The sequence below is a fragment of the Anguilla rostrata genome, chromosome 3 (genome assembly GCF_018555375.3).
Source record: "Anguilla rostrata isolate EN2019 chromosome 3, ASM1855537v3, whole genome shotgun sequence".
Lineage (NCBI taxonomy): Eukaryota > Metazoa > Chordata > Actinopteri > Anguilliformes > Anguillidae > Anguilla > Anguilla rostrata.
This window is the reverse complement of record NC_057935.1, coordinates 9,197,957-9,222,828: the sequence shown is the minus strand read 5'-3', so window position 1 is coordinate 9,222,828 and position 24,872 is coordinate 9,197,957. Positions and strand designations below refer to the sequence as shown.

At 47.0% G+C, this 24,872-nt stretch overlaps 2 protein-coding genes across 3 annotated transcripts in view; both read right to left on the bottom strand.

Moving 5' to 3' along the window:
• Window positions 1-275: 275 nt before the first annotated feature.
• On the bottom strand, window positions 276-19,773 carry canx (calnexin). Of its 2 annotated transcripts, none has more exons than XM_064325863.1 (15): window positions 19,623-19,773; window positions 14,538-14,738; window positions 14,331-14,404; window positions 13,703-13,761; window positions 13,230-13,371; window positions 12,952-13,033; window positions 11,002-11,194; window positions 10,552-10,741; window positions 10,290-10,403; window positions 9,588-9,744; window positions 8,629-8,844; window positions 6,155-6,274; window positions 5,542-5,683; window positions 4,011-4,105; window positions 276-3,328 (listed from the first exon to the last, which is right to left on the bottom strand). In XM_064325863.1, exons 2-15 carry the CDS (start codon window positions 14,733-14,735, stop codon window positions 3,269-3,271), a joined length of 1,842 nt encoding a protein of 613 aa, XP_064181933.1. In that variant the 5' UTR covers window positions 14,736-14,738; window positions 19,623-19,773; the 3' UTR covers window positions 276-3,268. The 2 variants fall into 2 exon arrangements, with proteins under 2 accessions (XP_064181933.1, XP_064181934.1); XM_064325864.1 differs by having other exon boundaries at window positions 4,011-4,102.
• A 965-nt stretch (window positions 19,774-20,738) lies between these two features.
• mgat4b (alpha-1,3-mannosyl-glycoprotein 4-beta-N-acetylglucosaminyltransferase B) overlaps window positions 20,739-24,872 on the bottom strand; it is a 95,259-nt gene continuing 91,125 nt past the window's right edge. Inside the window, exon 15 of the mRNA XM_064325865.1 lies at window positions 20,739-23,748. Coding sequence (XP_064181935.1) covers window positions 23,725-23,748 — 24 coding nt within the window. The 3' untranslated portion in view covers window positions 20,739-23,724. The remainder of the gene's footprint in view (window positions 23,749-24,872) is intronic.

The window sequence follows — 24,872 nt, the reverse complement described above, 5'->3', positions numbered from 1 at the left end:
ATTTTAAAGTGTCCATTTCCCCTCCCGGTAGTGTTGTTACTAGGCCTCGTTATGTTTGCGGTTTCACAATTTGAAATTGAAGACATAAGAAATTATGGTATGTAAAATGTCAAGGGCAAAATGCTGTTTAAGGGATTGGAGTGTTGGCTGAATTCTCATTTGCACAATGCCTTAAGTGTAGATATGTGCCAGGGAAGACTGAGGAACTGGTGTGGGTTCAGAGAATCAGAACAGACACAAATGGGTTAGCAGGCAGACATTCACAACCAAGTAGACATATTTCATCAGATCTTTATTTTCCAGCAAAAAAAAAAAAAAAAAAAAAAAATTGGCATGTTTCCATTTACAGATGACTGCATTCAAAACACAAAGGAGTAAGGATTTTTTTTCTTTTAAACATACCGTGGCATTAAATAATTACAATAAAAAAATCCACTCTTTAGAGATCAATTTCAAATGTTATTAGGAGACAACAACAACAAAAAAAAATCAGAACAGTTATAACCAAATGTATTATCATAGCTTCTAGGACTAGTATACATGATTAATGAGTTAGAAACCTACGCGCATCTTTCAGTTCCACCTGCTGTTCAAACTCTGGATTTACCCAGAGGGCCTGCAACCAGGAGCAGGGTGCATCTTTACCAGCGCACTGCACAGTGCCGTCTTTGCGGAAGAGTGTGAATTGAAATTACTGTATCTCAACAGTTTTGGAAAAAATTATCAAGGGACAAAAAATTTTTTTAATTCTGGCTACATCTACAACAATGGGGGGGGAAAGAAAGAGGTGACAACTGGGACTAGTTATGAGTTGTAATAAAGCTTGCAGACAGACAAGTAAAGCCCTTTCCAACACTAGATGAAATGCATTTTTTTTGGCGCTCTTGGAATGTAAAATCGAATCAAACTGAATATTCTTTGACAGGAAGAAACTGGTGTACCGACATTTCATGATTGTTGTGGACTGTGTTTGTGTGCATGTGCTGTATGCCAGGTACAATGGAGAAAGCAGGGCGTGGTTATAATACGACATATGACAGACATACGTTTTAACCTGCAGTACACAGTGGCAGTTCCCACTCTTGATAGAAGTTTGACATCAGAACTTCACCTGCTGCAACCCCCCAACTCAAGACACACCTTACTCCTATTTTAGGAGGAGATGGAGAGCACCCACATAAACTGCTCGTCCGCCTCTGTTCTCTCGTGGATACTTTACCATCCATTTTAACAGTCTGATAAATTCCCTCTCTGTGTGGATAAAAGTGTGAGCTAGCATCCTATACACTCTCCGCTTCAAAACAACTTATCAAAACCCCTCTTCATTTTAACCTTTTTAATCTTAAAAGCAACAACCACAATTTTGCTTTATTCCTTTTCTTTACACAGGCATAACTTTGGGCCAAATGAATCAGAACATCCACAGTAACCTTCAATGGCCTTAAGAAAAGCTTGTTTACAGCATGCCTCCCTCTCACTCAATCTTATAAGCCTACAGAAGACACAAGAGGAGAAGAGTTCTGTCATTTTGAAAACGGGGAGATGGCGGCAAACAGGGGCTTGGAAACGTATTGGCTTTTTGGGCTTTTTCTCACCACGCTGAAGTGTTAACCACATCTGCCGCAGTGTTCACAGGGTCACCAGTATGCAAGTGAAATGAGGTAACACACCAGGCCGAGCCAAATGCAGAACTTGTCACACGGGGTACACACAGCCCCAAACAGCAAGGAGATCCTGGGGATGGGGGTGGGGGGGCTGGGCACCACTGGCAGAGGTATGGTTTTGGAGCAGATTGATAAGCTTGGATGCTAGAGAATGTTCAGCCTCACTTTTCAGAGCGACCCTGTTCAACGTGGTTCCTACACTTCCTTTTAACGACCTCAGAAGCCTCCCCCGTCTGCCCAAACGCTCAGGGGGGGGCTTGCGCGCCCCCGTCACTCGAAATCAAAAATGTGCTGCCAGGAAATGAGGTCACAGGATGTGATTTGGAGCCGACTCGCCCACCAACGAGGAGCACGCGGGTTTACTCATCCTCCAACGAGGAGGCCCGCAAAGACACTGCGGGAAATTTCCCACCGGTGAGTCACCAGGGGCCCCTCCCTCACACACACACGAGCGTGCCCAACGCAACAGAGCCCTCGTTTTACTGCCTGCTAGCACTCCTTCACCATCACCATCACCGTGAAGAATACCGCGTACTGATTCATTTTCATCTGTCACACCGCACTGAAAAATACTTTTTCTTTATTCCATGACATACAAACATAACAAACAGTCCCCTACATTATGGAAAAAAAAAAAAAACAACAACAATGGAATCAATGAAAAGATCAAAGGGAAAAAAAGTTGCTTGTGTTATAATATAGATATATAAAAAATACACTCACATTACATTCAGGAAAGTTTCAGCGATCCTTGCATTCTAGAACTGTAAGGCAGCGCGTTCTAACCTACTGGGCCCGCCGGACTCCTCCCACTTCTCAGAGCCTCGGCCCCGCGGAGCGGCGCTACTGAGCACGTGCAGGAGAACCTCGCGCAACCAGCCGCCGAGTGCGAGGGGTTAATTTCTGACACTTTAACTTTAGACAGTGAAAAATAAAAAAAGACACTAGCAAATTAAAACTAAACAAAACAGGCTTTTTCTTTTAAACACATAATTATGAGAAAGCCAATCCATTTTTCTTCCTCAATGTTACTCCCAGAAGAGACGTGTGTCATCTGGGGGGGGGGGGAGGGGAGGGGAGGGGGTGGGGGAAGAGACCATACAGCCTTTCAATGCAAGAGATATGTGGTCATTCGCACAATTCCTGAAACACACAGACACGAAGGAGCTACCTCAACTCTAATCAAACTACGTGGGCTACACAACCGTTTAGTGTTTGGATTATCGGTAGTTGGTTAATACTGTGTGTAGAAGCTGTCTGGGGAGGAGAAATGGCCAGAGGTGTGGCTGGGGCCTTAAGTTAGTGTCTGCTGCACTACGGAATGGCGAAGGGTTTGTTTCAGCTCAGTAAAGCCAGTCTCTACTTGTTGTATTCGTCACCGCTGCTGTCCCAGACCATGACAATGATTGTGTTCTGCTGATCTCGACGGAGATGGGAGTTTCTCCCTGTGGATTTTCACGGCTGAGAGATGCGAGTTAGAGACAGCCAATAGGAGAGGAGGGGCGGGGCTGGACGAGGACGGGAAGGCGGGGCAGGGCGGGGCGGCGGGAGGAGGGACTGGGGGAGGTGGGTGAGGCGCTAACCAGATCCAAGATTCCAGTCCTTCAGTCCTTTCTCACTTTCCTGCTTCTGGGAGACCTTCTCAAGACATCGTCTTCCTGCTTCTGCAAAAGGGAGAACACAAGAAATATCAATGCTGGTTTCCAGGCTCATGGTACACCACCATTTAAAAAATTCATTGTCCAAAAACCACCAGCACTTCCATTCATACAGTACTGACTATCATATATATATTTTTCAGATTGAAACTATTAATGATGTTAATTACTAGAGCAATATCTTAACACACGGGAAATGCCCCTGTACTCAAACATGGTACTGTTACACACAAACTTTTTACATCCCCCCCAATTACACCACTCCTACTGCCCACAAACTCCACGCCAGGCTCCAGCTAAAACCCCCTACAACTGTCTGTCTATCTGCTCTGCCCCTGGCGGCTGGTGCGTTAGCTACAGTGCCGAGCTGAGCACCGCGGCGGTGAGGAAAATGAACGGGCAGAGGGACGCAGGGTTTCACACACGCCCGCCATCTCGGGGTTCGTTCAGTTCTGGAATGTGCCAAACCCACGTTTTCACTTTCAGAGCTCATGAGCTCAGCCACCTCTGGAGGATGGCATTCCGATGGGGCTGCACTGTCAGCGCTGACTGTGACTCTTACAAGCTGCAGCTGGCCCAACGGTTGGCCGGCTTCGCATCACATGACGCAGGAACTTTTTTCTTCGTACAAGTCCTTCCTCTCGGAGCACGCCCACAGTGGGGCGTGCCGACACGAGCCGTCTCTCACCTCGTCGGATCCGTCCTCCTCATCCTCCTCCGCGTCCTCCTCCTTGGCCACAGGCTCCTCCGGGCCGTCCTCTCCATCGCTCTTGTGCTCCTCTGCTGAAGAGGAGAACCCTTCAGAAAACTGCAATGGCTTACGCGCACGCACAACAAAACGACTCACCAGCCTGCGTCAAAACTCAACACACTATTCACCGGTGTGCCTCAACTCAAAATTCTACTGGTTGGCATTTCGCTTCATTCAACACAACCCCATAGTACGTACGGTGGTATGTTTTAGTGGCCGTATTTAAATAAAGTTCCTTTTTAACTACGAGAGTAACAATTCATCGTTTCACATCAATGCATCGATTCAAAAATGGTGGTTCAAATAACCACAGCATTTGCCAAACGTATTTGCAAAGCCCTATGACCGTACACTGTGGGGAAAGACTGCAACCACAGAGCTGCCAAATTGGACAATTTCACACCTGACCGGACTCATTTTTTTCCACTGCACCAGAAATGACTTTTTTGACACGCGCCTATATTGTAGACTACTGTTTCTCCTGAAAATACTGGAGTATTTGAACATTTTAAAAATGGAATATAATTCATCCAAAACTGATTGAATCAGGTTCTGCAGTCGTATTTGGTCATTGAACAGTTTTCTGGAGAATCACTCTCACTGGCACACGCTGTGTACTGAATTGTATCCTGGCAAAATCCAAGACGTTTTTCCACATATGGAGTTGTTATTAAAGAATCAATATGCTGCCATTGTACATTCGGAGGTTTACGTCCCCGGAGAATGTACCGGAGGCCGAAGTGTGTGCCAAGATGGGTCTCTCACAGCCCCTTACGTTTAAAATGTATTTTATTTCTATTTATCCTTTATTTAGGAAGTGAAGTCCCAGTGAGATACAAGATCTCTTTGACAAGGAAGACCAGGCCAGGACAACAGCAGCAATAAAATGCATCACACACAAAAACACAAGGGGACACGCAGTACATGCTAAAAAGTGCTTGAATGAAACTAATACAGCATGTTTCCAATGGAGACCCAGTCTACAGAAAATGAAGTTTGGTAACACAGATTTAAATTCATCAGGAAAAAACCAGAGTACCTAAACGGATTAGTGGGAAGACCTCGAAAGCATACAGCTCTTCAAACACGTCAAATTCAGTGCTGCCAGTTGATAAATCGAGCTCAGACTGGCACAAAGAAAGCTAATGGTAGCTAGCGAGCTGTGAGTGCTTCAGACTCGTACCCTGGGTTTACTTCACAGTACTCAAAACTGGGCCAAGAGCCCAGCACATCATGATGCTGTATTTCAACCTGATAGCTGATTGATTGATGTCACTGATTGGCTTGAGATTCCGCTCACATGGTGTCCCAGGTCTAAGACAGTCCCTGATTGGTGGGGAGGAATGAAAGCCAACAGTACTGCTTGCCTCGAAGGCCAGATCTGAGTATCCCTAGCGTAAACACTTAAACAGTTAAAAATTATTTGTTTGACCGTTTACAGCTGTATGAAAAAAAACGGTGTTCTTACCTTGTTTCTCCTCTTCCTCCTTGCCCTCCTCTGCCTCTTCCTCAGGCTTATCCTCACCCTCTCCCTCCTCTTCCTCCTCCTCCTCCTTCACATCGGGTTGGGGCTCGTCAGTCTTCTTGTAATCCGCGGCCTCTGGCTTCTTCTGCAAAGAGACGACCGTGACCAGGTCAAATTCTAGTCTTGACAGCGGTCATTCTGCACGACCGTTCGGTAGTCTACATTTTGACTGCACTTGTGGTCATAGCCCATAAACACAAGAAAAAGGAAATATTTTAGTTTCTCAGAGGCATATACATATCCTTTCATCCATGAATGTGTTTGGCAAAAAAAAATAACAAAAGAACTCCAGCACTAGGCTAGTTTGATTAATTTAACCCATGAACAGTGATAACATGTCCACCCTTCATCTGGTTGAAACAGCACTGCTTGTTAACCCAACGAAAGAGCGGTTTTACATCAATTGTAATTATATCAAACTACTGTTAAATAGACTTAAGAGGGAGCACCTTTCAAACACACAGATGATATTAAAAACAAAGCTGGTTTCAAAAGTGGCTTCAAAACAAGCAATGTGAGACGCAGGGGAGAATTGTGGGTAAGGAGCCTTGCTTACCTTGCCAGTGCAGCAGAAGACGACGATGAGGACGACAGGCAGTGCCACGGTCAGCACGTACACCACCCACAGCCAGGGCCTCTCCTCTGCGGCCGTCATCATCTGATTCACCAGGCCGGGCTGCAGATGACAGAGCAGACTCGATTAATCAACCCTGCACAGTCAAACCCTCGATTCACAATGCACAATCCACCCTGCAGGCAAACCATTCATTCACACCGTGCCGATTCTCCTGAACCCTGCGCAACCCATCCCATTCAGAACAATCAAACCCTGCACAATCAAATCGATCCAAAACAATCAAACCCAGCCCAGTTCACCTGGTACAGGACAATCAAACCCAGCACAATCCACCCAATTCAGAACAATAAAACCCTACACAATCCACCTGAGCCAGAAAAATCAAACAGCACAATGCACCCAGAACAATAAAACCCTGTGCAATCCACTCGATCCAGAAACATCAATCAAGCCCTGCAAATCCAATAAACCCGAAACAACATCTCAATCCCAAAATAACTCGAATGCTTGTAATAGCGATGTCGGCAGCGGGAATTCCCCAAAGCCTCCCTGCTGAAGGTCATCGGTGCGGCCTCTGCAGCCGAAGCCTCTCTCCCTCACACAGCTCTGCTGATTAAAATCCACTCAGAGATCTGTCAGGTCCATGAGCCTGGACTCACTGGCTCAAACGAATCAGGCTGTCCGCACACTTCAGTGGCCCTGTGGTAGCTGGGCTCTGGCCTTTACTGCAGGACACACCTCAACATCATAAACACACCAATAACCAGGACTGCATAGGTGCTACGCAAGTACAAGAGCACGGCAAAAAGACCAAAATGTTACTGTCATAATGTCATAATCTACTTTTAGATACGCTTTTCGTTAGGACATAAAATGTCCCCACATTTTAGGCCTAATCTTTCACAGGCTACTTGCATGCTAGCAATAAGGAACGGTCACTGGACAGAGCAGACACAGGGTTTCAGGCCCAGAGTGTTCAGCACACAGCTGTCCCCCGGTGCTCAGTAAGAGTGCTCAGTGAGACAGCGGGCGTGCGCTGGGAGAGCACGGCGGTCAGCGGCACTCGAGGCTCGGAGGCGCAGAGCGAACAGGACGCCGCTTCGGTGGCTTAACGAGCCTCCTCAGAGAGTCACGCTCGCTGTGTGCCGGGGGGGGGGGGAGCTGGGGGGGCCCTTTAATCCCAGCATGCCAAAAATGCCAGGAATCTGGCCGGGGGAGAAAAGGCGCGGATGTAGCGGGAGTCTAATGAAAGGCTAGCCGAGCCGGTAAGCGCCAGTGAGCCCCGGCAGCAGGCTGAGGGGGGAGAGAAGGGGAGGGGGGATGCAGGCTTGCTGGGGGGGGGGGGGCGCTGTTGGTCACCCGCCTGCCACGCCCTCATCAGCGCCAGTCAAAGTCCCAGCTGCCCCTGGGACAGAAGAGTGACGCTGTACGAACATGCAGGAGCCAATCGTGAAGTCCATTAAGAGACTTGGGTCACTCAGAGCCAGCAGTGGCTGTTAGAAGCAGGGAGGTTTGGAGATACGGAGATGAGGTGCTCCTTCGACAGCAGCATGTTATGTGTCGCACACAAGCCCCTCCCAGTTGATGCTGGTTGCCATGGCTGCACCGGACCCTTTCCAGGCAGTCTCCACGACAGTAAACACAGAGTAAATGCAAAGACTTTACACATTTTCCCAATATGAAGACTCCAACCCCGTACACACTCTCCATCAACGATATATATTCAAGCACAATTGCAACCCGCAACCTTCTGAACACAAACTCGTTGCGTAAATAAATTCCCCAGGCCAGGGCAATAAACCGAGACAAAACAGGAGCGCAAGCTTCTAACTTAAGTGCCAATGGTAAATGGTGCATGTTAACTTTTAAACAGCGTTTCCTCTTAATAATCGCTTTGAATAAATCACGGATTAAACCGCAACATTAATCAATATAGCCAAAGGCTTGACAGCTGCGATTCCTTTTTAAGGCTGCTCCTAAAAGATTTAGCTAATCATCAAAACCGAAACGATTTAAACGCACGCCGTGACTGCTGGATTATAGCAGAGCTACAAATTGTGGTAAAAAAAACAAAGCCATTAATTCCAGCTTTGAAATACAACATGAAACTCAACAATATGTGCAAGTGCACGGATAGACCCATCTGTTGATTAACCCTCTAAGGTGTACGGTCACAAATATGGGATTAGAATGTTCTTAACTGAACATTCTAATGCTGATGTAACAATCACTACTGGTCATTGAAAACAATGGAATTCTGGAACACTGACTTAAAAAAAATAAAAACATTCTAAACCTTCAAAGGGTTAATACTCATCCTCTAGAAAGCCAAGACAGTTAGAGATGTCCCAGAGGGAAGGAGAAAGACAGAAGGGGACGGAGGCTGAGAGAGGAAGGGGAGGGAGAGAGAGAGAGCGAGCCAGGACGAGCGAGCGGGGACGGAGCGCGCTCACCTCAGCGGCGCCCTCTGCCGCCTTCTTCAGGCCCCAGCCGTCGCTGGCCCAGCGCTCGGCCACGCTGCGGTCCGAGCTGATGAAGAAGTTGTCGAAGAAGATGTCGGAGGACATGGACCAGAGCTCCAGCCCCACGGCGTTGAAGGGGCTCATGCGGAACGGGTGCAGGTCCTCGAAGAAGTCCGGGTTCGGGACCTTCCTGGGCTTCCACACCCCCTACGAGTCAGGACGGAAGAGGGTTTAATGACAGACGCACACGCACACACGTACGTGCACGCATGCACACACACACACACATTACTCCTGCACAGACCTAGCGATAGCAGTAGTATAAATAGAGGTTGAGGTAATGACTATGCCGGTCAGTCTACGTGCTCTCCCACTGGGTGTGTGTACCTCGGGTTGGTGATACAGACAGAGTCAAAGCCAAATGCACATGAACTGAGAGAAGATATGAGCTAAGCTGGTTTACTCAGCTTATACCACAGCGCACTACTACAAATAAACATAAAATTTAACAGCACACTTAAATACTGCCGTCTAGTCAGAATGAACACATTTTCCCGTTTTACATCAGTGTTATATGATTCAATGTCTGTCCAAACAGTGTCTGACAAGGTGAAGACAAGAAAAAAGGACTGAGGATGAGGTGTTTGGAAATCCTCAAATTTAGAATGGCTGTAGTTCAAACCATGGACAGGACAGTAGTTAAGAAATTCTAATTATCCAGTCTAGCGAAGCAAGAATGGATGGTAATTACATTTATAAACATTTGTAGGGCAGTTACACCCTTAGTTAACTTCGAGCTAAAATTACAAGCCAATAGAAAAATCAAAACACGGCTGCAGCTCATGGCCAAAAAAAAAAGACACTTGAGAATTCCAAATAAATGTACATATTTATATTCATCATCACATGTGGTTTGATAGTTAGGGGTTGGGCAGCAGTTGCCATGGTACCTGGTAGTTGGGGTTGTCAATCATTGGAGGCTTCCACTTGCCCTTGTAGTTGGGGTTGTCAATCATGGGCCGTTCCCAAGCACCACACCCAGGGGCGGTCTCACACTTGGGGTTAGGAACCTGGGGAGCCTCCCACTCCCCATCCATGTCCTCATCCCTGAGAGAGACAGAGAGAGACCGAGAGAGAGACAGAGAGAAAGAAAGAGGAGAGAGAGAGAGAGAGAGAGAAAGAAAGAAAGAGAGAGAGAGAGAGAATGAAAATGCACCATGAGACAGCAGTTCCACAGGACTACAATCATCCTCTAGCTTTCCATAGCAGTCGGTCCCAGACAGAGCCTGGAACATCTCCACATAAACCTTCCCCGGGGAACACAGGGGAATTGAATTATGCCACAGAATTGGGAAATGTAAAATCACATCAGGCTCTGTGTTCCGGGATCTGGTGTTCCAGCCATCAAAAACAGAAAAAAAAACTACTTATGTCCAATACCCAGAGGCTCTCATTAAAGCAGAGATGTGTAACAAAATTGTAAGATTTTACAAGGAGGGGCAACGAAGAGAAAGGCCTTCGTGGCAAACGGAATGTACCACGAAACACAAACAGTATTTCAGCAATTCCAACTGAGAATCACACAGACGCGGCGTCGCGCGAGTGCCTTCAGACGACCCATCGCGGAGGTGTGGTGGGAGAGGTGCACTGACCAGTCGTCGGGCTTCAGGGCGTCGGGGTCGGAGGTGTACTCCGGCTCGTCGTCCAGCCAACCGTCGGGCTTCACGGCGTCCTCGTCCGGAATCTTGGCGGGGGCGTCTTCATCCCTATGGGTGGGGCGGGGGGGTGGGAGGGGGCACACAGTGGTCACTCAAACTTACACATAACGGTAGCTACGCATTTCTTGGAAGACCCCGGAAGGTTTTCGGCGCGTCTCGAAGGGGGCGGACACGCGGCAGAGGCGGGCGGGCTCACCAGTCCTCCGGCTTGACCGCCTCGGGGTCCTGGATCTTGGGCCTCTCGTCCCAGTCCTCCGGCTTGTGGTCGTCGGGGTCCTCGATCTCGGCCGCGGGGTTCACCGGGGGGGTCACGTCGGTCAGCAGGTTCCCGCTGTTGATGACCGTTTGGTCGACCAGGATCTCGAAGCTGTTGTCCGGGTTCAGCACTGCAGGAAGGACATCGACAGAGAGAGTCGCCACCGTGCTTCTGCTAGCAAGGCTATGCATCCCGGGCAGCCTGGACTATGGGCATGACATATTCTCACTGGACTCTACAGAGTCAGCATCACCAAAAACAAAGAGGTCCAGGACCACACAGCCCGTCTCATTTAGTCTGGGTCTAGCCTGGGTCTAGCCCGGTCTGTAGAGACACATCCAGGAGCCCCCCAGGCGGGCACAGGTGAGGTACAGCGGGCGGCTCCCCTACCCAGCGTGTACAGGTGCGTCTTCTTGTCCGTGTAGTAGGTGCGCAGGTCGGCGTCGGGCTTCTTGGCGTGCTTCTCCTCGTACTCGCCCGTTTTGGGGTTCTTGTGGCGGAAGATGAAGTGCAGCTTGTAGTCCTCTCCGCACTTGTCGGGCCCGAACATGATGCTGTAGGGCGTCTTGTCCACAAACTGATCCTGCAAAGGGAAGGGGGGGGGGGGACTTCCGTTAATCACTCTGCGCCCCTCCCTTCCTGAAACCTGTCAGAAAACTGGATTGTTCCACCACCGAGTGCGAGGCTCTCTCTCAAACAGTACGTCTTTCAAAACCTGAAATCAACCGGACATCTTCTGAAACTGGCCCTTTGGCTCCGGCCCTTTCATTACCCGTGGAAGCTCTCCCACGCAGAAACACAAAACACAGCATTCTCCCGAGTCCCACACAAAAGGATGTTAATACAAGCTTGCACGTATCTGTGCCGAGCACAAAGCTTTGCTGTGTCTTTAAGGTCTTATGTAACGGAGTCTAAAATATGCATGGTGGGGGTCGAGGGGGGGGGCACTTACATTTCAGCAGTTACGCAAAGTTTTGGATTTGCATCACAACTCAGGACTACGGTACAAATGCACAGGCTCCTGCACAACCTGCAAGGACTACAATACCCAACAGGCACTGCAGCCCCTCAAGACTGCAAATTCTGCTCAGTCGTGCACTTCAGACTGACTGCCAAGACATGGTTTGGGCCGAGTCCAGTCTGAGCTGTTTTGTGGGAAAGTAAAACTGCATTTTTGTGTTCTGACAGCTGTCGTTTCGCCGAAAACCGGTCTGTCAGTTCGCCGAACGCTCCCGGAGACGTTAGCGACGGGAGAAGCCTAGCGCCACACGCCAGCGGAGAGCCCGCGACGCGCTCTTAGCTTCTCTCTCACCGAGGAGCCGAAGCGGCCGCACTCAGGAAAGCTGGGACGCCGCGCGGAGCAGACGCGTCTTATCCAACAGGACAGACTAAACCCACGCGGGGGCGGGCACCGTGCCCGGCGGCCTTGGGGCCCGAAGGCCGTCCTGCCCGTGCCACGCCCCGTTCCTGCAGACGGGATGGATGCCCCGCATTCCTCGCCTCGGACCGCAGAGCCTGCCAGCGCTTTTATTAGCCGCTGTCGCTACACACCCGAGGGGCGTGTGGCATCTGCAACGCAAAACTACCCGCAGCTCCGCCTGCGCCCGTATCTGCGCGTGTACAGAAACCCTCGAGTGGGAGCAGCGTAAGACTAGTTGTGTAAACAACAGAAAATACCAGTTCTCTAACCCGGTGTGCATTTACCCTAGATAACGACATTTTATGTTTACACAACTCTGGGTCTCTATCCAAACACAGACAGTCTTGTAGAAGAGATACAGACGCAGGTAGCTTTGTTGCTCCAACAGGTACAGATAAAGATAATGCACTACCCTACAGTAACTAGGATAGAACTAAACCTTCAGTAGTTGTAGCATGAGCTCCGCTTTGAGATTTAGCAATGGGTTCTGCACACATTTTGCCATCAAAGGGGTTGGACTGTAACACTTCATATTATATGTTAAATGAATAGCCTATAGCATGGATCAAATCAGGACCTCAAATCCAAATCCAGCCCTGGTTTTCTTTTCCCCCTGGTAATTAACTGAACAATTAGTGCTACTGATTGGCCAGAGTGTCTTCACATCTGACTCCCAGGTAAAGTTAGGGTGGAAAACCAGCAGTTCTTGGACCTTGAGGGCCGTGATTTGAGTAACAGGGGCCTATAGCATAAAGGATTGGGCAGCAGCTGGGCCATTGGATACATAAGAGAGAACTGACCTGGGAAAGCACCTGGGTCCAGGAGCATTGTGGGGAATGCAGTCTTTGTAGGACATACCGGCTGAATGTAGGAGTGTTTGAGGGAACGCGGTTTGAATGAAAATGATGCCGCAGACTCACCAGGTCGAGGTCAGGCGTCTGGGAGAGAAGCTTGACGTAGGCCCCGCCGCAGTCGATACCCGTCTGGAAGTTTACTTCATACCTGTGGAGGAAGAGTGGAGAGAGCGACTTACATACTGCACTTCAGGGCTGTGCCAACGTGCAGCAGTCACTCCTAACTGCCATAGGAAGGGCAGTCATAAAGAGTAATCGCGCTTTAATGTGGGGCAGTTAAAAAGGTGCACATGGTGGCGTGATAAGGGGCAGTTTTGAGGAGGGGCAGTTGCGAGAGCACTTACTGGATAATAAGGGGCTTTGTGTCAAAGACAAAGGGCCTGAGCAGGTGGGCAGAGATAGCGTGGTGCTTCGCGCGCGACTTCAGAACCAGGCCCTTGTCTCCGGGGAGTTTGGTGTCCTTCAGCTCCTCCACTTCCCATTTCCCTGCAGGAAGTGACACGTAAATCATACTGCGCTATGTCACAGCGCACTTCCTCACCAGGGCCAAGGACAGGCCTCAAACACAGAACATGGGGGACACGATTCAGGTGAGATAATGCGAACCCCTGTGACATGTTTACTTCATTTAACCTTCATTAACCAGGTAGGTGAAATGAGAACTGGATTCTCTTTAGCCGTGAGGACCAGGAGAATCATAGCGATATGTCCAGCTCGTCACACAACTTGCATATAAACGGTCTGTGTGAGAACGCATCTATCTGCTTTTCACCGTATGTACTCAGATAACCAGTCTGGGGGATGATCTGGGCCTTACCGTCATATTTGGCGATTTCTTCATCGATATCTTCCTTCTTGGCTTTAGACAGGACCCATCTGAAATGACATTTCCTTGTGAGAAAACACTACACTACCTCTCGAAAGGTTAACACGTTTTTATCTATATTATTATTACACTTTATTTTAGAGGTTATGTAAAATGGTGTATTCAGTCCTATTCCATCATTGCTTGTCTTTTTCCCTCTGATAAGCGCTTTCTGCAGAAATAAAAACCCTTATAATTGGATGTAGGGTGAAATGCTTCCCTGACTGGATTGTCTCTTTATTACAAGACAAAGGTGGATTTTTTTTTCTCCTCAACCCACCACTTCCGGCCAAAGTAGCAACCCCAAACATGGAAGCATATTCCCTATATATCCAAACTGTGACTATGCACAGTAAAACGTTCAGTGTTAAATCAACTCTTAAGGGTCCACTAAGGCCAGAATTGAATTAACACTGGACATTTTACTGTGCGCTTTTGTCAAACAGAATTGGTCTTAATCCTTAAACAGGCAGAAAGAAAAAAAAAAACCTCTTGAGAAACTGGGATATAAATTTAGCAGCTCAACACAGCACAGCACAGTTTACTCTAGCTGTGCTCATGACTTCCTCTGAAATCTCACCCATCGAGCGTTCCCCTGTCGAAAGACTCGGCGAAGTAGTGATCTCCCATCGGCTCAGGTGCTTTGTAGGTCACCTAACGAGAGGGAAACGGTAGGAACAGTGACACAAATGCCATCTACACATCCCCTGTCTACAAGATGGTAATCTGTGAAGGGGGTGTAGCGGATTAAAGTGTGGGTATGGGTTCACGTGCAGTTATCACTCACTTTTGGGGCGGGCGGTGGGCTGGGGGGCTTCTCCTCCTCCCCCTCGTCCACTCCGTCGCCCTCGTCTCCCACCTCGTCTCCCATGGCGTCCAGGTCGTCCTCCACGTCTAGGTCATCTCCCTCGTCCTGAGCCCGTACCAGAGCCAGAGACCAGGCCAGGGCCAGGAGGAGCAGGCACACTCTCCACTTCAGCTCCATCGTCTGGGGGAGGAGAGAGAGGGAGAGGAGGCCGAACGGCAGGCATGAGCGGGGAGGGCCTGGAGCGCTCGCTGACTCCCTCCTGCACGCTCGGATCTGCGCGACTGTCTCGGGTCCAGTCACTTCCCATCCTCACTGCCCTGTCTGCTCCCTGCACACCCAAACCGTCCCACACCCCCACCCCCCCCCTCCTGGTACAAGACATGTTATTAGCCACGGCCCCTGCTGTCAACCGTCTCCATGACAACACAGACCCAGGGATATGCTGCCTCAGCCTGTTTCTCTAATGAGATTAAACCCCATGAGATTACCATCTCCCCACACACACACACACACACACACACTCACAATATATGCCTCACAGACCATTTCTTTAATAAGACTGAACCTCGGGAGATTACCATTGCCACAGACACACACACAGACACAGCCTGTCTGGAAGCATTAGGTGCCAGCCGATGGAAGTAGAGGACGTGTTATCAGAGAGATGAGGCACTGTTCTGGCACTGCACACTCATTGGCTGCGGAGGGCCATTGGGCACACCCTCAGAGAATTCCGCCTGAGAACTGGCCGTCGCGTCCTGGACAGGGGCCGCCTTTAATGCAGACAGCGCGGAGGAACCGCAACAAAGACTCATTACTCAACCGCGCTCGTGTACCCGTGCGCGTGTGCGTGTGTGTGTGTGTGTATTTTCATTTCCTGAGGCGTTCTTGAAGGAAATTCAATAAGATATCAGTGAACGCCACCGTGGACCCAGGAGTCGCCAGCTGAAAAACCCTCAGCACAAGAGCAGAGCTTGTCCCAAAACCCTCTGTATCACAGTCAGCGATGGCAAGTATTTAATAAAAAAACCAACAGAACAGTTTGGTTACATCATAATTTGTCTGGCCATTCTGATTGGTGGTTGCTTGTCAGCAGACCTGCTCAGAGCATGGCAGGCATTAGAATGGGTTACTGAAGTGCCCTCAGGACCAGATTGGGCGCATAAATTATTTTCAGGGACTTATATTCCTGACACCTCATATTAGCTGCATCAAGAACTTGAGCTCTCTTTTAAAAAAAAATATTTGATGTAAATGGGAACCAGCTTAATTCTATCATACGCACGCTATTTTGAGTTAAGCCTTGCATTTTTACGGAACGCCTCTACTCTTAAGCTACTGTCTCTAGGACCCTCTGAGAATGTGCCAAAGGGACAGTGGTTCCACATCTAGATTTGGGGGATTGGGGGGGACGCTCCCCCCGCCTGTCCTGCAGCAGAACAGGACCACGCCCTGGGGAGACAGCAAGCGCCTACAGCTTGAGTGTGTGTGTGCGAGTGCGGGAGTGAGCGAGTGTGTGGGCGGTGGGTCTGGCATTTTTCCTTCGGGCACGCTCTAATTTTGAAACCAGTGAAAAAAGCTAAATGACTGGTGTAAGAGCTGGCAGACTGGGAGCTTTGTCATTGTGCCGTGTCACGTTTCCAACGGCGTTTGCGCTCGACGGCTGGTGGGTCTCCGTGAACGATGGCTGCTCCTGCTCCCCGAGTGCAGGCACTACCAGCAGGACTTCAGTGTGCACCTAATAGCTGAGCCCCTGAAACACCACTCTTCTTGTTGAACAGGCATCTTGACCGGCTCCCCTTAGGCACAATGCAGTACATTTGCCTCGCCACTAGATGGCGAAAAGGCTCTTGCAGAGGATTGACTTAAGCAGTCCCCGAATCGCATTTGTTGTTTACTCGTTTTACCTTACAAATTGATCTGGCAGTGAAAATGCAAACCGAGAATGCAAACCAGCAGTTGTGATGACTTGGGCGTTCACAACACAAAAATATTCATCTCGCCTGAACCAATCAGCGCTTGGCTTTAAATAGCTATGCACCGATTGCTCCAAACCAGTGAGTGAGTCACTGACCATGAATGGCACCCATCCTATGAGTTCATGAAGGTCCATTCCCAAATCAATTACCAGAGTAGACATGGGGTGGGGCTGAAATATTGTGGCACGTAAACGGCTCAGCACCTGGGCACAGACGGGCTGGCACCACGCTACGACGTTTGCGCCCGCCAAGGCGCCAACAGGGCAGGGGATGGTGAAAGTGACGAGGGTGACCTGCACCGGCCTCGCCGGGGTCAGAAACGTCTCTACGCAACAAACGGTCCTCAGCTCGTACGCGGCGCACACACACCTGTGGGCGGAGCCAGAGGCGGGCCCTCCGGAGAGGTACGCATACGGGGCGGTCGGAAAAAAATTCTCCGCAGCCGGCTCAGAGATCGGACGACCCGCGAAGATAACCCCCAAAACAGGAAAAGGGACACCCTCTACTGCACAATTATCATCCCCCTACTGCCCCAACTGCGATACAACCAAACAAAGCAATGTGTCCCATCATTTTAAAAAGGTGAATTTTGGGATTACAAATCCTTATCTTTCGTGCTCATGCAAGTCTTATTTTAATACTAACTGCATCGTTTCATTTACCACTCTGCTTCAATTAAATGATCAGTAGCACCATGATATTTGTTATGCTAATCCAGGCACTTATATTTGAATGGGGGGTAGGGATTTCAGACCAACCCTGGCAACCTCTGATTGACTGGCAACATCTGATGACCGCTGAACTTCAGAGAAGCTTTCATCTCTCGGTACAGACCTGGCGACGAACGCCTCCAGACCGTCCAATCACACACAGCCAAACACACTGCAAATGTCTCATTCAAACACCGGTGTGTGTGTGTACAGTACAAAGATGAATTTAAGGCAAATATTTGCATAAAATACAGAAAGATCTTGCGACAAAGCAGCACATGGCTAGACCCCATTGGGCGGTATGCAAAATGGGTGATAAAACAGTGAGAATTTGAATATGTCATGTTGGTTTGGGAATGAGCGAAATTCAAAGCCATGTGGATTCTGAGCCTTTATCTCTATATCTCCATCTCTGCTCTTAGCCCAGAGGGATAGGTGGGGCCAGGGTGCACACTAATACTAGGGGGTGCTGTAGCTGCAATCTACAAGCCAGTCTGGGGGGGGGGAGGGAGGGAGCGGGGGGCGGCAGTGCCTGGGTGCTACTTCACAAACACAAGAGTAATTTATAAAGCAGCTTAGATGTGACAGTAAGCAATGTAATGCAAGCAAGTCACTCTGGATACGAGCTTGCTAAATGCTAGAACTAATGCAATGATGGTCCTTATGGTAATAACAAGACTTCAGCTTGGTTTGATATCCTGCATAATTGTTAACACAATTGTCACTATTAGCATGACTGTACTAGATAATGACATGAATATTGTACATTTATGAGTGATAGCTGTGGTTTGGTGATATACATGAAACACTGGTGGCCACCTACGGCACAGAGTCCTTCTACCGCATTTGAACAGCCAGAATAGCCCAGATGTAATCAGTACTGGCAGAAGATGCCACCCACGTTTTGTTATGGCAATTACAGTCCATAAACATCACTATTACTCTGGATATTGTTAAGCAAATAATGACAGCTCTGTCTGCAAACACAACAGGGATCATTTCCGAGAAAAGACAAACTATTAAGGTTCTGCTGCGAGTTCCAGTTTGTACATAATCGGTAAAAATGTACAGGTAAAAGGTCACCGACGCTTTCACGCAACACCCACTAACATCCAAGGGTGTAGGGAACAAAAACGTACAACTTGGGAAAGCAAATAGCTAACCATTTAACCACACGAGTCAATATGCGAACTCACTTCCTGTCTCGTCGTGGCACGTTACAAAAATCCCATTCCCAGAGAAAAATAATATCTCAAATAAAATGTTCCGAATTATCTTCGGTTTTTAATAGATTACCCATATATGTCACAATGCTGAATAAACTTGAGAAAAAAAACGAACACTATAATCGTTGAATGACCTTTAGTTATAGGCGTACTCCATTATCAATAGCAACCACACGAGGGCTTTCATGTTCTCCGTGTATTAATACTGAAAACAGGTCTGACTTCATTGTGCTTAACTGGTCATACTGGACTGACACAGGCGAAGAACTCGAAAACGTTGGCCATGTTGCAACTCCCAATGCCGTGTTCCTTCTACATGTGGATTCACGTTCTAACTATACTATCAAACTAGTAGCGGACGTGACCCTGCAAAAAAACTACTGTTAGTAAAGTCGACACAACTTAATCTAGTACAAGGATGTTGGAAATATGTCAGATGCTCGCTAAACACGCGGTATGACGTTTTCAATAATGTTTTTCTGACCAGCCATCTCAGTTCCGAGACAAAACGAACTAGCATGCTCGCTGGCCAAGCAAAGGCCTCCCTGTGCGCGTAGAGAACCTTGCGTTAATGTAATTAGCTAGCAACCTCACAAGCTAGTGCTAGCTGCAACTATTTAAACAAGTGATCTGAATACAAATACTGATACAGAATAACAAATAGCGAGATAACATGTAATTTAACTTTGCTAATTAAATGTGAATGTATCAGTTAGCTAGCTAGCTTGAGATTTTAAAATAGTTCGTTCATCATTCGTTGTAATTAGCTAGCAAGCGTCATGGTGTTTAGAGCTAGCAAGCTCAACAGAGTGTTGATTTCCAATGAATCAATTTACAATGCATTAAATATCAATATTTGTAGAATATTGCATAAGCTAACAAATAAACCGATTACAATTAAACCTTGCTGGGTAGTTAGCTAGCTATATGTTGCGTTGTTGTCCGGGGGTCGATCAATTTGACATGACACCGTAATCTGCTGACAAAACTGCCTCGGACCATGCAGCCTTTCAAATCGCTTCAAATATTTTCCACGTTTTCATAAATTGATCACTATGAATTATGTTAAACGTGTTGCATGAATGTTTCAATATAAACCTAGTAAATATGCTGTATTACAATTAGTATTATATCTCGGTCTTTTCTTACCTCCAATCTTCAGATATAACCACCTGGAACTACTGCGCGGTCACGTGTGACTTGGGACGAAGAACTCTGACATTGTAGCTCCTCCTTCCTTTCTCGCTGATTGGCTACTGTCTGAAAGGTAGGACTGATTTTCAGAAACATGGCATTTTTTATTGCGAGTTCTTAATGTCCATCACAGTAAGCGGTCTCCGCCTCCGACCTGAACCTCGTGGACGGCCCCGATTGGTTTAACAGCAGCAGGAAGCGAACTCTGATTGGTGTGTTTGTGAAACGTGCGGCACTAGTATTTCAAGAGGAAGCAGGGAAAAAATGCCTGATGGTGGCACTGGCAACAGGTTGCGCTTTATTGGTAGCTTAAACATGCATTTTCCGGTGTTTATATTTGGAAATCGTCGACATACGAAGATAAACTAACGTTAAATAGCAAATTGGCTCATACATGTGCTGGCTACAAATATTTTGAGACAGGAGTAAGGAACAGTTGTTGATTAAATCCTAGTTATAGCTAGCAGCAAGTTAATTCGATTTTAAATTATTTACCGAATTATACTTTAATGGTTTACTCAAAACTTTACGGAATAGGTGATAAATGTTGCTTGCTCACTTTTAACTGTTCACGTGATATCGAACCAGCCACAGTAAAATCTGGATTTATGATGCTGATACTGGCAGGAAAGTTCCAGAAACACTCGAAGTGCGGGTTTACGATGGCTAATCTGCTACCAATGGAACCGTGCTGTTCCAATTTAATGACGTTAATGTCAATGATACACACCACGGTTTTGACGTCAACGTCAATTTTTTTTTTTTTTACTGTTTTCAATGTTGTTTTAATTGGTTTATGAAGTTTTTACTGGTACGTAAACGAACGAAGCCAAGAGGCGTTTGTACCGGAGTGGAGCGCGCGCTCTCTGCGGTTATGCAAGGAATGCGCCGTTAAAATACTTGTGACCAGGCCATGCACCACCAACACTGTCCAGTGTCTAGTAAATAAAATGTACCGAGGCTCTAGATTCCGATTTATAATGGGACATTTGCATGCATTGTTAAAATTCCGAAATGCATTTCTGCTTGACATCAATCGACTTAAAAAAAGACTTATACTTAAACATCTCACTGATTTGTTTGGTTTTATTACAAGTCACAGATTGGAATAGAAGGTAACATTAAATAGAGTTTATCTAAATGATACAAAATACAACACACAGTAAATAGTAATGCATTCCAGTGTAATTCACACCAGATATTTATCGCAGAGGGGAGAAAAGCATACCTCTAAGTCACCTTCAGCATCAACCCCTAGCTACAGAACATCTACAGTATTTCTGCAGCTACACGTTTTGGCACAAGCCCTGAATTTCTGCCTCTCCCTCTCTCTCTCTCTCACACACACACACACACACACACACACACTTTGACACTCTCAGATTAAAAAATTTAATGTACATTTATTCTGTGAATAAATCACTGTACAAACCGATGAATGGTCAAGCAGGTTTTTCTTTTGATAAAAGCGTAGCACACACAACAGTAAGAGTATGCCGATCATGTTGTGCACTATGCTTAAAAGCGCTTGGATCCTTGGCAGGCCCGAGGCCTGTCAGTCCAGCTTTCCTTTGGAATTGCATGGTTCCCTTGTGTGATAATTTAGGGGTACGTGATCCGCTAGGCTAAGAATCCAAAGGGTTAGACCATAGGTTTCTGACGGGGAAAATAATTCACTGCCTCCTCTTGCCCACGATCTTCAACTTAGTAGATAGAACAGAGTCTGAGAGAGACAGTCATGTCCCCGATCAGATGTGTCCAACTAGACCAGACAGCAGGAGGATATTTATGTCGCATATATGTCGATAGGGAGGTTCAGTCTCCTAGCATCCATCAGCCTGTTACTGAGCACTGCTTGACAGCTGTCAGTCGTGCCTGAGGCCATGTCATCTTTGGGGGCGGAGTCTTCAGTTTCAGGCCTTTGCACTTTCAAAAAGGCATTGAGGGAATTTCCAACCGTAAGGTGCTTGGAAAATAATATGGACATGTTATATGGACCCCCACAAGGGGGAAATCCCACTGCCCTGCCACGTCTCTGCTAGCTCTGATCTGTTTCCACCTGACTGACAAAAGTAGGTCCTTTCCTGATGTGTCCAAAGCTGCAGAATGCTATTAGGGCACCCTTCAACGGCATTACACCCTCTCATAACATCCTACCTGATCGTCGGGTACTCCCTCATCGTCAATATGGCTGAGCGTTTAAGCTAGGTTTCCCAGAACCCCACAAACAGCGTGTACTCTAAGCATACAACTGCAGATGAATATTAATAGCTGTCACATAACCAGGATTTTAACATGGAAGCCCACAACCTGACCTCTTAGCTTCCCAAATGCAAATGTGCCCCTTCCCAGGAGAAAGACAAGCAGTGATGCACTTACTTTTTTCAATATAAAAAAAACTCCTGACTTATGGCAAGGGACACAGATGTTAAATTCCTTTAAAGGGAACTTAACTGGCTTTGACGAGCCACAGCTTCCTGTCTTCAGAGGGGTCAGGGGTCAGGTGACCATGCGGTACCGGCAGCACTTCTCATGGCGAGACCTGGTCAACAAACATGGGGGGGGCAGAGCAGCTCTGAAGCCTGGCTGCCTGCTCTCAACCTTCCCATTATGACTCCCGCCTGCAACTTGAGCCATAGCAACTGTTCACGATCCTCAGGATGACCGTGTCATGTGGTAGTAACCCATGGCGAGTCTTCAGCTAACTCCGGCTAAAAAGGCTTGGAGACGAGCCGCAACCCCCTTCCACCAGGGTCATGTGATCACATGCGCGTGGGCGGGCCGTTTGGATATGGGGTTTAGTGGACTGAGAAGATGAACAACAGCCCCATGCACAGGCATAACTTTGAACAGAGAATCAAAGAAGCTGTGTGCTGAACAGACATCATAGCTGCACACCCCTGACTGCCCAAAACCTGTGAAATGGATTCACCCCCCACACAGATTTCAGGCTGAATGTGGAACTAAATTTGCATACGATTTCATATTGCACTTCTGCTCTTGGTTGTCATTTATACAGTGTGGAACATTCTAGATTTTACCCCCAAAAGCCAAAATCACAGAACCAAGTTAATTATGCCCATAACCAAAATTAAAAGTCTAATTACAATAATAATTATGAAAGCATGGTGAGACAGAAACAGAATCAAAGATTTTTCCATTTCCTAAAGCTATTGCAGAGGTCTTTATCTTGTTCAGAGATCTCCATGACTGAATCTGGAGGCTTCACATCTCTGAAACATCACACTGCGTCCTGTCTGCTTAATGTCACATTAAGGCAAATTTCTAGCTGAACAAAAACAGCATTTACACAAATGGTGATATCAAACTAAGATCTGTTGGAAATTAATAACCAAAGTGTTTCAAAAGGTTACCATAAAAAAACTTTTTTTCTCAAGAGCTACACTCCTCATCTACCCACTGAGAGATAATTATTATTCAAGATCTATCCTGGTAGTGGAAATTTATATTACCACAGACTTTATATACATACACACATATATATATACGCTGTAGACATAATTACATTTATATGTGTGTACACCTACACATGTATATCTGCATAATTATTTCACTCTCATAAATACCGATTATAATTTGGCAAAACCAGGACTTAAAAAAAAAAAAATGGTCTGACATTATTTAACAATTCATAAAATGTTTCCATTTTCAAAGGCGATGCAATTATTTCATGGCCAGTGGGTATATCTGCAGCTAAGTCCATTCAAAAGCAGCACTTTTCTTTAATTTATTACAGGGCAAGACGATCCAGCAAGCCCATCAACAATCACCAGTGTAATTACAATTACTAAAACATAAACGTATATACACATAAGTACAGTTTAAAAACACAGCCTTGTACGTCCTCCACATGCCGGAGTAGCTCTTCGAGAGTTCAGCTGGTATTTCCAAATTATCTTGTTATACCAGTGTCTTGCCAGCAGATGGGGTGCTCACACCACATAAAAAGAAACTAGTCCTTTGAGTTTCTGCAAAGGCCCCAGTCCTTTGCTGAACGGTCAAGTGAGTGTAGAAATATACTGAGGCCAGGTGCCATTCATTCTGCCTTTTTAATGAATATCTGAAACAGACAAGCACAAACAAATGCACTTTTTAAGTTCACGGATAACAAACAGTTCAGTGTGCAAAAAACACAAAAACACACACACACACACATACACACACTCTCTCTTTCTCTCTCTCTTTCTTTTTCTGTCTCTCTTTCACACACACACACACACACACACGTTGGCAAATAAGAATAGGTGAGCAATTAAGACAATTATTTCGCGACCTGTTTCGTGTGTACCATTGATATTTAGAATTCACATTCATTTTGTGCAGAAAATGAGATGGACGAGTGGGCTGTAAGCCGTTGCATAATATTGTGGCAAAGAGCACTTAAATACAGAATAGAGTTAATGAGCATGAACTACACAGGATTTGAGTTTCACGAATAAGGTGCTCTTGTTGGTGCCAAACCACTGAGCACTACAATTCCACATCTAACCGACACTACTAATGTGACCGCATACATGGATGATAACATGGTAACAGTCACAGCCCTGGTAGAACAGGGGACTGTACACTAAGGGGTGGAAATTACCATATAAATCCTTGTATGTGGAATCCAAGGCTGCATAAACCAGGCACTAATGACACTGTGCAGGTCTCACCTGAATCCTAGCCGGAAACAGAGTATAGGCCTAGCATGATGGCTGATTTTATTTTTAGTTTTATTTTCCGTGGGGGTGCTATAATTGGCCACTGGCATCAGTAATGTGAAGTGTGCCTGCAGCCATGCAAACAGGAATCGCCTCATTTATTCTCTAAGGAAGGCAGACAGAGAAATACACACATGCGCGCACACACACGCATACACTCACACACACGCACACACACCAACACACAGACACATTTGCACACACACGCCCATACACAGGCACACACGCATGCTCTCACACACACCCGCTCACACACACACACACGCTCTCACACACACATACACACACAGGCGCGCTCTCACACACGCATGCTCTCACACACACACACACACACACACAGGTGCGCTCTCACACACACACACACACACACACAGGCGCCCACACACGCAGCTCTCACACACACACACACATAGGCACGCTCTCTCACACACACACACACACACACACATACACACACACTACACAGACCGATCCTGGAGAG